General features: G+C 33.5%; 1 protein-coding gene across 1 annotated transcript; it reads right to left on the minus strand.

Annotated features, from left to right (window-relative positions):
• Positions 1-11,665: 11,665 nt before the first annotated feature.
• LOC124935684 (probable xyloglucan endotransglucosylase/hydrolase protein 23) lies at positions 11,666-12,720 on the minus strand. Its single transcript, XM_047476100.1, has 3 exons — positions 12,425-12,720; positions 12,160-12,353; positions 11,666-12,077 (listed from the first exon to the last, which is right to left on the minus strand). Exons 1-3 carry the CDS (start codon positions 12,710-12,712, stop codon positions 11,666-11,668), a joined length of 894 nt encoding a protein of 297 aa, XP_047332056.1. The 5' UTR covers positions 12,713-12,720.
• Between the last annotated feature and the right edge of the window lie 4,386 nt (positions 12,721-17,106).

The raw sequence follows: 17,106 nt of genomic DNA on the forward strand, positions 1-17,106 counted from the left end.
TTAAGAAAAAATAAGATTTAAAAACTTAAAAAAAATATTACAGTTTAGTAAAATATATATATAATTTAATATATATATATATATATATTAATTTAATTTATTTATTCTTCTAATTATTACTTAATAATTTTTATATTTAACTTCTTATTCTTTTATATTATGTATATTTATTAAGTTATTTATTTTTCCGATTATTACTTTGAAAAATATATAAATCAATTAATTAGTTTAAATATATAAACATATAATTACAAGTTAATAGATAAAAAAAATATAAAAAACTAATGGTTAGTAGAGGTTGTACTTTGTTCTTAACATAGTCTCTACTATAAAAGAGAATAAATTATTGAGAGAAATAATTTAAATGTATTTATAATGGCATGTATAATAATTAAAAAAAATAAATATTTATAATAATAAAAAAATGGCCAGAATTACAAATTGAGGCTTCTTATTTAGTATCAATTACAATTTCGGACCTTCTATTTAAAATTTCGCATATTGGGGCTTTCCATTGTCAATTTATACAAAATAGGCCTCTCGGACATAGACATCCATTAAAAATAATTAATTATGTGCCATTTATATTTATAAACAAATAAATGCAGGTGACATACGACCATTTAAATTTTCTTTTAATAATTGTTATTATAATAAAATATTATTTATTAAAATAAAACAAAAAAATCAATGAATCTTCTCTTACACATCAAGCACGATCTCTCTCCCTCTACTCCATGCTTTCTCATTCTTTAAGTCGCCTGTCCATTTTCTCCATCTACTTCAATCTTTCTCAACAGTAAGTCGTTCTTCGTCGCATGCCGCCCGCCTCCGCCGCTGACCATTCGTTTCTTTCAGCATCGCAAAGGTAAACCATAATTCAGTTTTGATAAATTCTCTCCTAATTGTATGATTCAAGTTTGATTTTTCTCATTATTTAATTTTTATCTTTGATTAGGTCTTAATAAAAAAATGAGGAAAATATATGATCGAGGAAAACAAAATCCTTCCCAAAATGCAATACGGTAGGGAAGAAACGAAGTTATAAATTTTAGATTGTGATTTTGTAGATTAGACGCAGGTGTGATGCATTCAATTGATTTACAAAAGAGATTGGATCCCCTTCCTTAATGTTTATACAAATTATTACTAAGATCGTCCATCCCGATTCATATCATATCATTATTAGTCAAATATGTTTTGTTCCTCAAATCTCACTGTTAATAAATTTTATATTTTCCCCGAAATAGTATTTGTTCATCCTGAGCATTGTTCATTCTTTCTCTAGATGCATGCTATAATACCAATGTTGTATGAAGATTATACAAATTTAAAGAGGAAGTAAATCTAAAATTGTTTTATCACCTTCATTTTAATCAAGAAATTTAAAGAGGGGTTAAATTTTGGTGCAGAGTATAGTTTATATAGATCTGATATGTATATTTTCAACCATATTTTGGGACTGTTATAAATAAATAAATAAAAAGCATCTTCTCGATTGCCCTATAAAAAGCATCTTTATTGTTTTTTGATTCACAATTAGACCATATTTAGAAAGGGTTTTATTTGATCATTCTCTTTTATTAATTCTGAAATTCTTCTTTTTCAGATATGTGTGATTAATACATTATGGGTCAGAAAATGTGACGTCCATTAGAGATATTGATGAATTGTGGTTTTGGGATTTGGTAGAGTTTACTAAATCATTGGGATATAGTGATCGGTCTCTCTTTAAGTTTTTGTATGATGGGGTGATGGTGTTTTAAGCCCCTTCAACTATGATCAACATGTGTTGGAGGTTATACAATTATTTAAGAGTTGTCTAGAGGTTACAATTCATCTTGACCATGTAAATGGGTCTGCTTTGAACCCAATACCCTTACAAGTTTGGACTAGTTTAGAAGATGAAGAAGAGACGGGTTTTGAAAATGAAGAAGAGACTAGTTTTTGATGAAATAGGGGAAGAAGATAGAAATTTTTGAAGCTAATGTCGAAGAAGGGGTTATTGATAAAGAGTTTGTAGATGAAGAGATTCCTGTAAAGACAGATTTTATTGCAATTAGATATCTTTGTGAGGACAATGCAAAAATTATGTAAGGAGAAATTGAATTGTGATGTCACTTTGTCCCTTATGAGAAGAGTCAAAGGTTTCGTATTGGAAGAAAATCAAGGTAACAATGATAAGGAGTTTGTGTGGAGGTATATTGCTGAGTTGAAAAAGAATAATGATATAAGTACATTTATCCTCCAAACCACCAAAGACGAAGAAACTGGAGTGAATAAATTCAAACAATTTTACTTGTGTTTTAAGGCTTTAAAACATGGATGGTTGGCCGGATGTAGACCCGTTATTTATTTTGATGGATGTTTCTTGAAAAGTAAGAGCAAGCGAGAATTATTAAAGGTAAATGATAGAGATGCCATTGAGAACATGTTCCCAATTTTGCATGGGCTGTTGTTGAAGGAGAAAACTTATCAAGTTGGGAGTGGTTTCTTAAACTCCTAATTGAGGATCTTCAATTAGGAGAAGGGTCCAACTTACCTAATGTTGAACACAGATTTTGTTGTCGACATTGGTACGGAAACTGGGTTAGAGCTGGATACATGGGAGGGGACTTAAAGATTTTGTTCTAGAATTGTGCTCGATCTACATATGCAGAACTTTTTGATGTCATCCTAAACATTCTTGAAGAGGTTAAGGAGGGTGCTGGTAAGTCTCTAATTCGAATAAATGAAAGAAAATGGTCAAAAGCATATTTAAATGAAGACCCCAAATGCGACATGAAAGATAACAATATATGTGAATGTTTTTAATTCATGGATAATTGCTAGTAGATGCAAGTCTATAATTAGAATGTTGTGGCATATAAGGTTAATGGTAATGAGGAGAATCGCGAGATTGTGAAAATAACTAATCAATTTATGGTTTGAATATATATCACATGTGGAAAGAAAGAGACTAGAAGTCTCAAAAGCGAGGTGCCATAGGTGTAGTTTATATATCACAGTTTGGATTGAAAAATCTCCTTCAAGGGAGCCAGAACATCCATGATCATATTATGGACGCCCATCATCCCTGGGGATACTTCTTCAGATGAAGTGTGAGCAGAGGAGACACAATGGGATCCTAGAGGGACAGATCAAATAGGTGTAGGAAGAGAACTAACTTGAATAGATAATTCTGGTTCTATGTTCCGGGTGGAGCTTGATGATGAGGTGCATAAATTATTGCTTGAGAACCGACCTCATCTCCAAGAACCTCATTGCTCAATTTACGGATAAGGCTCAAAATTTCTTTGGAATTGATAGACATACCAGGAAGAGCGTTTGTAGGAGTCGGATGCTTGGACTTTTAAGCTTCAGACTCCTTCTCCTTAGACGTGCTCTTCTCGAGGAGATGATTCAACACCTGTTGGGGGAGTATTTTCAATTTGAAGAGAAGAAGAGGGAACTTCGTCAACTGCGGACGTTGGTTTTGAACATGCTTGATCTCCCTCAACTTCTTTCTCACTTTCTTTCGACTTAAAGAGTAACACCTGTTGATACTTTATCACCAGATAATATCCCCTCTTCCCGCACATAGGCCCAATGACGCTCTATCTATTCCTTAAAAAATGGGAACTACTCTTTAATAGATGACCAAAAATGATCATAAAAGTGAAAATTTTGAAAACATTATTCCTCTGTAGAAGACTTCTCATGCTCGATTAGATACTCCTTTGACGTTTCTCACCTACCTAGAAAATATGTTTAAGTTTGAAGATATAGCGAATTATGCCCTGAGGGGGTGGCATTTCGTCAAAAAAATTCATTGGCTCGTCCTTGTCATAATGGTTTAAATCCGTTCGAGAAGTAGGAGCCCGAGACTCACCTGAATTGGAGGATTCTGTGCCATGCACGAATTTAAGAGTGGTTGAACAATACTCCTCCATTATCCCTTTAAGATGGTTTAACAGTTCCACATCCGTTTTCGTAGTATTAGCAAACCGATTGAAGTTCATTTTGTAGCTGGTATAGAATGGAAAAAGGGCACGACCTCTCGCATAGGCTGCCACTAGTTCTCTTCTCTTGAGGGCTTCGTGAACAACTTTTATTTTGGTCAAGGAGAAGATTACCTTTTCCAATTTTAGCAGTTCATTCCGTTTCTCATCTTCTTCAACATCTGGGAGAATTTCACTAAAGCTTGTGCAAAATCTTGCGCTGAGCCAAATATTAAATAGATCGACTTTGACATTGACAGCAACTTCAACCTCTTCGATTATCAGATTAATGGAGGCTTGAGCTTCAGGAGTGATATCAAGAGGAGGATCAAGCGTTAATTCAGCAATGCCTTTCCTCGCCCCTGCAAGTCTGCATCATTTATAGGGTCCCTGAACAAATTCCCTCTGACTTGTCTCATCAGGAAAAATGAGGAAAACCTTTTGAGATAATATTTGTTGAAGAACCCCCCACAATCCTAGCATTTGTGACAGATTCCTCTTCCACATCGATAGCAGTCGAAGAGGGAAAAACCTCTTGCTGAGTGGAAGGGATAGGGATTGACTCTTGACCAATGGCTACCATGACCATCTGTTGCGAACAGCTGATAACATTATCATCATCCTTACCTGTTGATGAGTTCTCAACCGCAGGTAGAACCTACTATTAAATAACAGGAATATCATCAAGTTGGCCGACTATTGCGTCCTTTGTCTGATCGGATGGAAGAACATCCGAATGATCAACAATAAGAATGTCGATCATATTGTTTAGAACAACAACGACTACCGTTTGAACCTCTAAAGTCACAGGTTTAGACGAAATATCAATAGGCGTTGTAACATGTGCTTGGGCTGATTCTGCTAGAAAACCTTCTAGCGGCGAAGGAGAGTCAACAAAAAGCGGAGGAGCGATGATATTTACCTCAAACCTAGTACTCTTACGAGATGAGTTGATTTTGCCAACTTCTTCTGGTTTGTCTTTAATAATACTGTTGGAGCTCGCATCCGATTCAACTCTAGATGGTTTGAGTCTCTTTGCAGATGTCGAGCAATTGGAAGTGTTAATACGTTTAGATCTGCCGACCATTTTACCATCGCATGACTATTGTCTGGAGGCCTAAGAGTTAGACTCCTTACCTTTTTTCGTTTTGGTAATATATTATGCAACCGAGATGGTAAAGAAGACCTTATTGGGATTTAGAGGAGTACCCGAACTGGTAGAAACTCTCATATGCTTCAAAATCCAGCCAAGTTGGACTGAAAAACCCAGACTTCTTTTATTGTGAGGAAGCACCATCTGGAAGAGAATGTTGAATAAAATAGATTCCTAGTTCATGGATACTCCCCTTGTTATAGCAACTATCATTTCAAACTTATATTGAGTGATTGCGTCAAAAGCTCATTGCCTCCCTTGGAGTGACTTGGCGACGAGGTCGCATAGAATACGATACTCATATTTCAGATACTTCTTCTTTCCACTGCAGCTGACGGGACCATCAAGATCAGAAAATATAGGTTTGCATCTCGATTAATATATCTAAAGGAATCTCTCTAGAAAAGTCCAGGCCCTTCGTTAGGAGACCTAGAATATCAGCGAACGCAGCTTCTGATAGAATTATATTCATTCCCTTCACCTATGCCGAAATGGACTCTCCGGTGATCTTCACAGAGTCAATGAAGGCCCTCACTTCCTCATCGTAGCTCATAAAGGGACCCCTAAGAACTTCCTAAGGCAGGATGCCTCAAGAGATCGGAATATGACCTCCATCTCCGGTAGCCCAGAGTTGTAGATGGATTCGAAGTCGCCTGCATCATGTTGTTAGAAAAAACATTTTTTAGCCATTGCAAGAATCTAGAAGAATTGAAGAAGATTAAGGAGTTTTTCTAGAGAGAAGGTAGAGCAATCGAAGTTTGAGGGTTTAGGCAAATCACAAGAATAATGTGAAGAGAAATTTTTGGCATGCAAGATGTTTTTAAAGGACTGAACATATATGTTTCAAACCACATTTAATTCAAAGGAAGGCAATCTGTCATATTAGTGGAGCGTGTTTCCCAGACGCTATGATTAAAAGAAATAAGACACCATTTTACAAATATATTCCCAAAGGAACTCATCATTATTTACCTCATTAAGCATTAGAATCTTGTATCAATTATATTAATATATCATAATAATGAATATAAGTTATAATTTTTAACAATGAAAAACACGTGTTTTCATGTTATTCGATATTTGGGGATATTTTAAAAATATATTTATTTTAAAAAATATTTCCTCCAAATATTTCAAAATATAACTTCTTAATATTTTAGTGGGAAAGGTACAAGGACAAATAATGACATTATAAGATAACTGTCCCATTTTGGTATGAAGATGAGACTACTGAAATAGATGTGTTTTCCGCATATCCTATATTTAAGAAATTGGTTATTAATTTGAGAAAACCGCTTCCACTTATAGAGAAGACTAACCGAGCGGTATTTTGTACAAAGTGTAAATAACCGACCGATTTAAATTCCAAGTTGCTTAACCGGTTTCGGTCCGATCTATAGTGGTTTCGGTCGAATGATCTGATCGGTTCAAATCGAGAAAATCGTCTGGTTATTTTTGTCTGGTTGATTTACTAACTCATTTCCCTCTAAACAAGGTATATGAAATAAAAATGGTTTTATAGATAAAACTTCACCCTAAATTCATGCATGGTATTTTATAAATGTATTTAATACAAATATTTTTAAGGCAGGAAATTCTCCCTAAATTCATGCATGAAGTGTTTTAAGAAAATAGATGAAGAATGAGTTTAGTTAAGGTCTAGAAGACCCAAAACATTTCGAAAGTGAGAAAATTTAGTCTCTAGGAGTGGTTTGGTGAATATGTCGGCCACTTGTTGATCCGTTTACACGTATTCCATCTGGATGTACTTTTGTGCCACATGATCTCGAATGAAGTGGTTCCTGATGTCTATGTGCTTGGTCCTCGAATGCAACATCGGATTGTAGGTTATGGCTATGGCGATGATGTTGTCACAAAAGATAAACGACTCCTTAGCTTGGATAACGTAGTCTCTAAGTTGTTGTTGAATCCACAACAACTGAGCACAACAGCTCCTAGCAGCTAGATATTCTGCTTCAGTCGTTGAGGTTACTATGGAAGTCTGTTTCTTGCTATACCATGAGACAAGACGATCACCAAGGAATTGACATGTTCCACTAGTTCTCTTCATGTCCATCTTACAACCTGCATAATCTACATTAGAGTAACTTATTAAATTGAAACTGGAATCCTTCGGATACCACAATCCAACGCATTGAGTACCCTTAAGATATTTCAAAATTCTTTTAGCAGCTACATAATGAGATTGTTTAGGGTTAGCCTGAAATCTCCCACACACGCCAACAACGAAGAGGATATATAGTCTGCTTGTTGTTAAATAAAGTAGGGAGTCGATGATCTCACGATAGGCAGTGATGACCATCTTCATCTTTAGTGTTGAGGCAGTAGAGCAACTTTCCATGTCGAATTTCTTCAACAACTCCTTTGTGTACTTTGCTTAGTTGATGAAGGTTCCTCTTTCAAGTTGATGAACTTGATGGCCCAAGAAGAAATTTAGCTCCCCCATCATTCTCATCTCGAATTTATCTGTCATCATCTTAAAAAACTTCTCACATAACTTGAGGTTAGTTGACCCAAAAATAATGTCATCAACATATATTTGAACAAGTAAATATGAGAATCTTTAACAAATTTAAATAGTGTCTTATCAACAGAACCTATGGTGAAGTCATGATCAAATAGGAATTTGGTAAGTGTATCATACTAGGCTCTAAGAGCCTGTTTAAGGCCATACAATGCTTTATCTAGTCTAAAAACCTAGTTAATCAAGGTAGGATTTTTAAAACCGGGAGGCTGCTCAGCGTAGGCCTCCTTATTAATAATTCCGTTAGGAAAGGCACTCTTAACATACATTTGAAAAACCTTGAAATTTATTAAAAGTAGCAAATGCCAGAAAGATTTGAATGGCCTCAAGTATGGCGATAGAAGCAAATAACTCCTCGAAATCAATGCATTCCTCCTGTCTATAGCCTTGGGCCATTACTCTAGCCTTGTTCCTCGTAACCAAACTATCTTCATTAAGTTTGTTGCGAAAGACCCATCTGGTTCCAATAATAGATTGATTAGCTGGTCTTGGAACTAGATGCCATACTTTGTTTCTTTCGAACTGGTTTAGCTTCTCTTGCATTGCAAGGATCCAATCTGAATCAAGTTGTGCTTCGTCAACCTTCTTAGGCTCAATCTGAGAGATGAAAGAAGAGTTCGCATACTCATCTAACATATGATGTCTGGTCCTAAGAGGCGTAGAGGGGTTATTTATTATGATCTCAGGAGGGTGATTTCTATTCCATTTGAAGTTTGGTCCCTAAATATTTTTCAACCGATCGGTTGGCTCAACAAAATTCATCCAAACAGTCGTCTGGGAATAGCCGTCCGGTCAAATGAATTTGCATTATCCATGCTGTCAGCCGTTTGCTGAATTACATTTTGGTCTTGTTGAACTTCAACATTCTCATCCGTCCGGTCATAAGTAATGATTTGGTTGATCTAGACTTCATCTTCGCTATCAGATTGGAGAGTAGCAGCCTCCATTCCGTTAGACAAATCAATGGATATAGTGGTGTTACTTTCAACAGACTAATCAAACACAACATGAGATGATTCTTCAATAGTTAGAGTTTGTTTATTAAATACTCTGTAAGCTTTATTGACTGAGGAATATTCTAACATAATACCAATATCGGATTTGGCATCAAAAGTCGTCAAATGATTTTAACCATTATTATGAATGTAACACTTACAGTTAAAGATCCTAAAATAGAGAACATTAGGAGCTTTTCCATGATAAATTTCATAAGACGTCTTGTTAAATCTCTTATTAATCATTGACCGATTTTGAGTATGACATGTTGTGTTGATAGCCTCTACCCAAAGCTTTTAAGACACTCCGGAGTCGGCTATCATATATCTAGCCGCCTCCTTAAAGGTTCTGTTTCTCCTTTCATTTCCTTTCCTTAAACCGTTTTGGTGTGGAGTTCTGGCACTTGTCCATAACAATGCAGCATGCATGTTAAAATACTCTGAAGTGGATGTATCAATAGTTCGCGCACCTGTATGCCATAAGGCATGCAATTACTCAATTAACGGTTGTAGAAAAATATCAATCGCATCACCAAGACTCTTAGGACCGGGAATCAACATGGATAAAATGAGATTACTTGAGTCCATGCATATCGTCGGTGGTATATTTTAAGGTATTAGAACAACCGGACAAATGATGTACGATTGTTTTCCATTAATAAATGGCTAAAACCCATCACTAGACAAACAAAGTCTTACGTTTCGGGGCTCTGAAGAGAAATCGATGTAGTGTTCATCAAACAACTTCCAGGTCATAGAATCTGCGGGATGCCTCAAGAATTCGTCGTTTACTCGACTATATTTGGGCCATCTCATTAGTGGAACCATTTTTGAAGACATGTATAACCTTTGCAGCCTTGATGTCAATGAAAAATAACGTAACACCTTAGCTGGAATGGGTTTTCCATTATGTTTTTTCCGAACTACACCACTTGACTTATCAATTTTCCATCTCGAGGTGCCACACACCTTACAACGTTGTAGATCATTATCCTGATTACCGTAAAGCATACAATTATTATTAAGACGTCGATCTTTTCATATGTAAGACCGATATTTGTAATAAATTTTTTACACTCATAATAAGATTTAGTAAATGAGAATTTACTGGTAAAATCTCATATTTGAGCAAATTTAGCAATAGGTCGAATGATGTATTTGTCCATTGACCAACAATTTTAATATGAAGCAACTTCAATAATGTGGAAGCCTTTGAAATTCGAGAACCTTTATACAAAGACTGTTTTGAATCATCCAACAATTTGTAGAATGTTTTATCATCGTCAACCGGATCTTCAGAATTAGAGTATTGAATGTTGAGATACAAATCATTGAGAATATCTTCCATATACTGGTCATCAACATCATTATCAATAATATCATCAACTGTATTATCTTCTTCTATGATATTCTCGTTAACATTGTCTTCGTTATTTGATTCGTCATCAACATCATCAACGCCATCATCAACAATATCATTTGTGGAGCTCCATTCACTGTGAAAACACCAAAAATCGTAGTCCATTCTTATACCGTGTATAATTAGATGTGTCTTGACAATATTAGCACTCTCATAGTTTCGATTTTCACATTTAACGCAAGGACATGCAATATTTTCCCTTCCAGTAGAGTATTGAGCAAAATTTAGGAATTGCTCAACGTCTTTTATATATTGTGGATGATCTCGATGTAAGAGCATCAATTTTTGTTCGGAATTTCTATTTTCCAACGTCGATCAAATTTCTTAACACCAAACTAGGTTTATATAGAAAAGTGTATTAGAAATTAATTAATCTCAATCATTTGAAATGTAAATCCTACATCAATAATGTCAATATCGTGTTACAAGAAAACCTACATCTTATATAATCTAAATATCACTCAAATACACATCATCATATCAGATTTATTATTATCTAACATATCTAATGAAGACAAACATTTAATTTCATTTCTAACATATCTAATGTAAATCCCTAAATCAATGTAAATTCAGCAGTCATGCAAACAATATATCTTATAATGAAGGTAGGCAATCATCCATGTTCATAATCTTAATTCAAATGTTGTTAACTAGTAGAGGTAGATTTTGCTTTCTAAACTCACATTTTGGTATTTTTATAGGCATAAATAAATGGGTTGAGATGATAGAATTAATTGTATCCTAATTTGGTCTTATTAGTATTGCTTCATACCATGACTTTTGAAATGTTCAAACAAGAGATCTGTGATCAATTGAGATTTAAAAAGGTGAGGTCATGAGATAGAGGTCGGGTGGTGGGTGGTTTATCGAGTGTGAGGTCGGAATTAATGGTTGGTTTGGCGAGAATTTAAAAGTGTGAGGTCACGAGAGATGGAGGTCGGGTGGTGGGTGGTTTGTCGAGTGTGGGGTTGGAGCATTAGAAAGTATGAGGTCACGAGATGGAAGTCGGGTGGTGGTTAGTGGTTGGTTTAACGTTTGATAAAAACTCTGTGATTAATTGGGATTGGTTGTTGATTTGTTGAAGTGAGAGTAAAAGACAGGTTAACTAAGATTGGTGAGTAATTTATCAAGGGATATAAGAAATATGAAAAAGTGCGAGTCACGAAATTAGGGTCTGTGGGAGGTTTGCGAAGGGAATAAAGAGGCATATAAAAAAGTGCTCCTCACAAAGTTGGAATAAAATATATGTTTAACATTAAACTTAATTTTTAAAAATTAAAACTAATTTTTAGTTAATTAAATTTGAATAATATTAATTTTATCTAAAATATTAAATATATTTAAATAAATAATATTTTATATATATTATTATAAGTGCAAATGATGATATTCACAATGATGAGAAAAAATATAACTTACTATAAATAAAAAAAGAAGATTGAAGCATAAACATGTTTATGTTTCTAAAAGAATAAAATAATTATTTCAATTACTACCAGAAAAAAAGAAAAAAAAGAATATAATTAAATAAAAGAATAAAATGAAATCCAAATATGTGGTGTGTTACGGTTATGCCCTTAATAAGGAACATTCAGCGGGCAACCCTAAAGGGAACCTGTTGGTGTCATTGCAGTAATTATAAACCATGTAGTTCTTCTGCACCCATCTCATCTTCTCTTGGTCGGTCGTGTCCATCTGCTGATTCAGCCAGGCATTGCCACTTGAGACAGAGGACGAGTCGGTGCAAGACGACTTTCCGGCGGCAGCGGACCAGACGCAGGCGGTGGCGTCGTTGAAATTGCGGTAAGAGGCGGTGAACGGAGCGTTGGTCCAATCCGTCTTGACAAGTCCACCTCTGGTTGCCCAATCATCGGCGTTCCATAGGCTTGAATAGATCCTCATAGGCTGGTTCTTTAAGTAGGGAACGCCGATGGACTCTGCGTTCTTGAATTCCCTAATGGGTATCCCGTCGACTGAGAATCTGTTGTTATTAACAATAAGATTATTATTATGAGTATATGTTATAGAAAGAATGAATGAATTACATTTACATTATTACATACATAATTCGTTGTGGGTTCCATAAGATTGAATAGGTGTGGAAATCTGCTGTTGGATCGAACCAGAGGTAGAATTGTTGCTCTCTGTTTCCTTTTCCTTGACTGAACACATTGGTGTGAAGAATGTAAGGGTCGCCGCTCAGATTCCCCAAGAATTCGAAATCTATTTCGTCCCAAGTCGATCCAGGCGATTTCAACTGCACCCAATATTTAATTACAATTCATTGTAAGATCATGAGATGATTTGTTTGTTTGTTTGTTAACTTACGTAGTAGGCGGTGACGGTGCCTGCGGAGTTCCCGGAGACGAGTTTGATCTGCATATCGATTTTACCGAAGAGGTATTGATTCTTGGACTGAAAACCGGAGCCGGAGGGCTGATCAAGGGAGAGACTCAGAAGGTCTCCATTGTTGAGTATTTTTGCTCTGCCGTCGCCCCAGGTTATGTCTACCTTCTCGTTGAAGTTTGCGCTGCATACGTCTATACTCAAAATTACGAAAGCGAAGCTCAGTACGAAGAAGAGCATGATTAGTGATGATGAAGGAGAAGAAGCCATTGAATTGAATTGATATTGATATGATGAGAGAAGTAGTAGTATTTATAGCTGTGTTTATCATTGAGAATGGGAAAGAAAGATAAAGAAGATTCCAGGTTCATTCCATGAAAGCTGAAGCTGCAAACAGCTGTGTTCCTCCAACAGTCGTTACTCCCTCGCTTGTTACGCGTAATCGAAATCGCGTTATTACCTTTTTCTTTTTCTTTTTATTTATTTATAATATATTCACCATATTTATGCATATATATTGTGAAATCATTTTAAGGTAGAAATGATTTTTTTTTTTAATCATTATATCTTCATCTAGTTATATATATAAATACAAATCATCTAATTTAGTGAAAAAATATTGGGTATTTGTTCCCTACATATTTGGCAATACAATGGTTTCAATAGAGAGTAGCAAAATGACTAAGTGCTTATGTATTTTACATATGAACTGAGATGTTCCTTAGTCTGAACTAAATTTGAATTGTTTCTTTTGATTTGTTAAGTAAGTTCATTCCTTCATACCATCTTTTCAGTTCCATGCAGTTTGACCCAATATATATTTTTATAGGTATTTTAGGTAAAACAAAATGTGATTGGAGGTGGATGGAAAAATTGTCAGTTGGCGAAGACTCCGACAAGACCACCAGACAAGACCACCAGCGGTGCTCTAGCAAAGCCCTTCAGACCAGGTCAACGTCCAACCACCCAAGTCAACGCCCAATTGCTAGCACGGACACATGGCCTCGTTATCAAACGAGAAAACCAGTCTGGCATAAGTCATAATTTTAATAGAATATTTTTTTAAGAACTACATAAATAGTCTGTGTCTTTGATAAATGGCCGACCGACCGTCGACATGAAAATCAAAAATACACTAGGATTAGCACGGTAGGACAATTTTAACAAGAGTTAAAAATGCAAAAAATAAAAATTAGAGTGTAAAATAATATTTTCTAAAAGACCAAAAATATAGTAATAGTGACCGTTTAACTAGACGGACGTGTGATGTATGACGTCGAGATATTTTTTCACGCGTCACCAAGCATCGAGCCCAAAAATAGAATATCTGATTCTTGGTGTTCATACACCAAAATTCTCTCATAATTTGGCGAGAAAAATTATGTGGCAACTCTTGGAGTTAAACCTACCGTTAATTTTTAACATTGATTGAGATTTGACGAGAAGGTAAGTTATGGAGTTTGACTATAAACTCTAATTTATTAATACTTTTCGATTTTTGAAGAATACATTTTATCAAACAACGAGAATAATTTTTTTTAAACTACTCTTCAATTAAAAAAATATGAACAACTTTTATTGTGTACAATTTTTAATATTAAAATCTAAACCACCTAAAATAAACATTTTTTTTGAATTTCAACTCCTCTCTCTAAATTCCAATGACCCTATTCTAATACCCATATCCCTCTACCTAATTTTTTTTCTTATCTATAATCACTGCGCACCATCTTCAACTAATATGCTTTGCAGCTGAATACTCCATGTTCATCTAATCCACTCTACAGCCCGCAAATTCCATCTTCATCTAATCCCCCTGCAGCCGCCTTATTGAGTGAGAATAAGGAATGTAAATTTTGATCATTACTAGTGGAGAGTTTAATGTCTCTTTGGTTCATTTTCTATTTATTCTTTATTTTAGATTGAGATTTTACATTCTTATCATTTGCACATGTTAATTTATTTTCTATATTTGTATTTTTGAAATATTAAAGTTTGTATTAAAAATCTTATCATTTACACATTGTAATCTATTTTTTTATTTATTTTTTTTTTGTATATATTTTCATTTTATTTTATTTTTGAAATGTTAAATATTTTATTTGTATATTTTTATTTTATTTTATAAATATTTGTACATGGTAAATCCGTTTTCATTCTAAACTGTTATTGCTCTATAAAATATCTTGTACCATAACATAACTAGCAAGTCTAATTCTCTTAGAACTGCAATTGATCTACCAAATTAATATTAGGTATGTCTATGAACCTAAATAGCATAGATACTTCAAATTTGTTTTTAGTGTATCGGATACGGATACGGATACGATACGGAAAAAAAAGTATCGTTGACTTTTTATGGTGTTGATCAATCTGATACAGTTTGGATACGGCTTGAATACGTTTTTGGATACATTTTGATAATTTTTGAAAAGTAAATATTTTAGGAGAACTTAAATGTTTAAAATAAAATTAACCATAAACTAACATTTCCTCTTCTTGACTGAAGCCTCCCTCATCTTACTTTGTCTATCAAATGTCCTTCTTAGATAAATAAGATAAACTTAAGATTCACATCGAGTTATTAACTAACTTTTAATATGTTTTAATTTTTTTAATTATTTTTTTATATATATATTTTTTAAATAATATGCGTATCCTAAACGTATCGTATTCTATATTTTCAAATTTTGTCGTATCGCCGTATCCGTATCGTATTTGATAGTACGATACCCGTATCCGTGCAACATAGCTATGAACTATAAAAATCTTATTGATTGTTTATTAATATAAGTTATGTCTAATGGAAGAGTCATGTATTCCCTTAGCATAAATAGTGTCGTAGTTGAATCTAAGGTTAACCTTGTCAGTTATTCTTGTGTAGATCATGTATACATGTGTTTGTTCATTCGACAACTTGTCTAGTTGTTTCATGATGCTCTTCCATTGGTTAACATAAGACTCAAACATTTTGTTATCACCCGACTTCACAATCCTCAATTTTCGTTGAAACTTGTCCATAATTACAAACAAGTTGAATGTGCATGTGCTGATGAACGCATATTCCAATTCGTGTTAGTCGTTTGTAGGTGAGAAATATCCTATCTCAGGTACTTCCACATTAGATTGTGACGCTAGTTTGCAAAGGTGGGCCCACTCTCTATTTGGTCAAAACGTTAATTTTCTCCCTCATCTGACTTAATCAATTTTCCTATAAGGCCGGGTTCGGATTGGGGTTTTAAAAAATTAGAGGGAGAAAAAAATAATTATTGATAATGATTTTAAGAAAGTAATGATTATTTTTAGTAAAGTCTTTGTTGATATATATATGAATAAAATAAAATAAAAAATTAAATAGAGTATTTTAGTATTTTGAATAATGAAATGAGTGATGTGATTATTAAAAAGTGATTAATTAAAAAATTAATTTTTGTTGGGTTTTATAAAAAACTCAACCGGAACCAAACCTAAGTTTGTTTGGACACTAGTAAGTGGGAGACATTGGTACTAGCGGGATTCTGCCCCCATGTGTTTCAATAAATTTAGGAGTATACCTTCTTTTATTTTCTTGACCATTTTTCATCTCTAACAGATTTCAAACATGTCTCTTCTTTAAACCTATGATTTCATCTTCATCCTCATATTGATAAGGTGATTCTTCTACCATCCTCATATTGATAAGGTGATTCATCTACCTCATGTTCAGATTTAAGAGGCGGAGGAAAGTGAGTATTTTTGTGTGAAGGTTTAAGTTGGTAAAGAGGTGGGTTCAATTAGGGGTGAGCAATGAGTGGACTAATTCGAAATTCAATTCGATCCGAATCTAAAATACTAATTTGGATTGGATATTTCAGATTGAATTGAGTTTGGATCGGATTAAGTCTGAATCGGATTAAATTCGATTTGGATTAGAATTATTCAAATTATCTAAATAAAAATATATTTTTTAATTTATTTTTCCTTAAATTCTATTTCACCTAAATATAATATATATTTTACTTATTTATGTATAGTTTAGTCAACAATTTATTTTTTTCCAGATTCAATTATAAATAAATAAAATTAATTATAATATTAAAAATTTTAAATTATTTTTTTATAATTAAACATATTAAATATTAAAAAATAAATTAAATAATTAGATTTTTTTAATCAAGAGTATAGAATTTAACGGATTAATCTGAATTCAATTACAAAATTGAATTAACTATTTCGTGTTGGATTAAATTCGGATTAAGTTTAATTCAGATTGAATTTAAATAATTTAATTAATTTAAAATTGAATAAATTCAAGTTGACATTTATAAATATATAAATTTATTTTAGATTGAATTATCCAAACCATATTCCATTCAATCCATATTCGTATTAATTATTAAAATGGTTTTGATTACGAATTAGATAAATTTAGTTTGAATTTAATACGGATCATACAAAACTGATTGGTTTTACTATTTTGCTCACCCTTATTATATATATAGATTAGTTAGTTAAAGAGTTGAACATATATTGTTAAGAATGTCTTGCATTAATAAAATTTAGTATTGAATTAAAAATATATAGTTTTATTATCCTAGTTGATTAAATGGTTATATTTGTTTTTGTTATGTTGCAAGTTTGAAATAAACCTATAACATTTTTAATTTTATAATATTTTTAAGTTT

Source organism: Impatiens glandulifera, chromosome 4 (genome assembly GCF_907164915.1).
Source record: "Impatiens glandulifera chromosome 4, dImpGla2.1, whole genome shotgun sequence".
Lineage (NCBI taxonomy): Eukaryota > Viridiplantae > Streptophyta > Magnoliopsida > Ericales > Balsaminaceae > Impatiens > Impatiens glandulifera.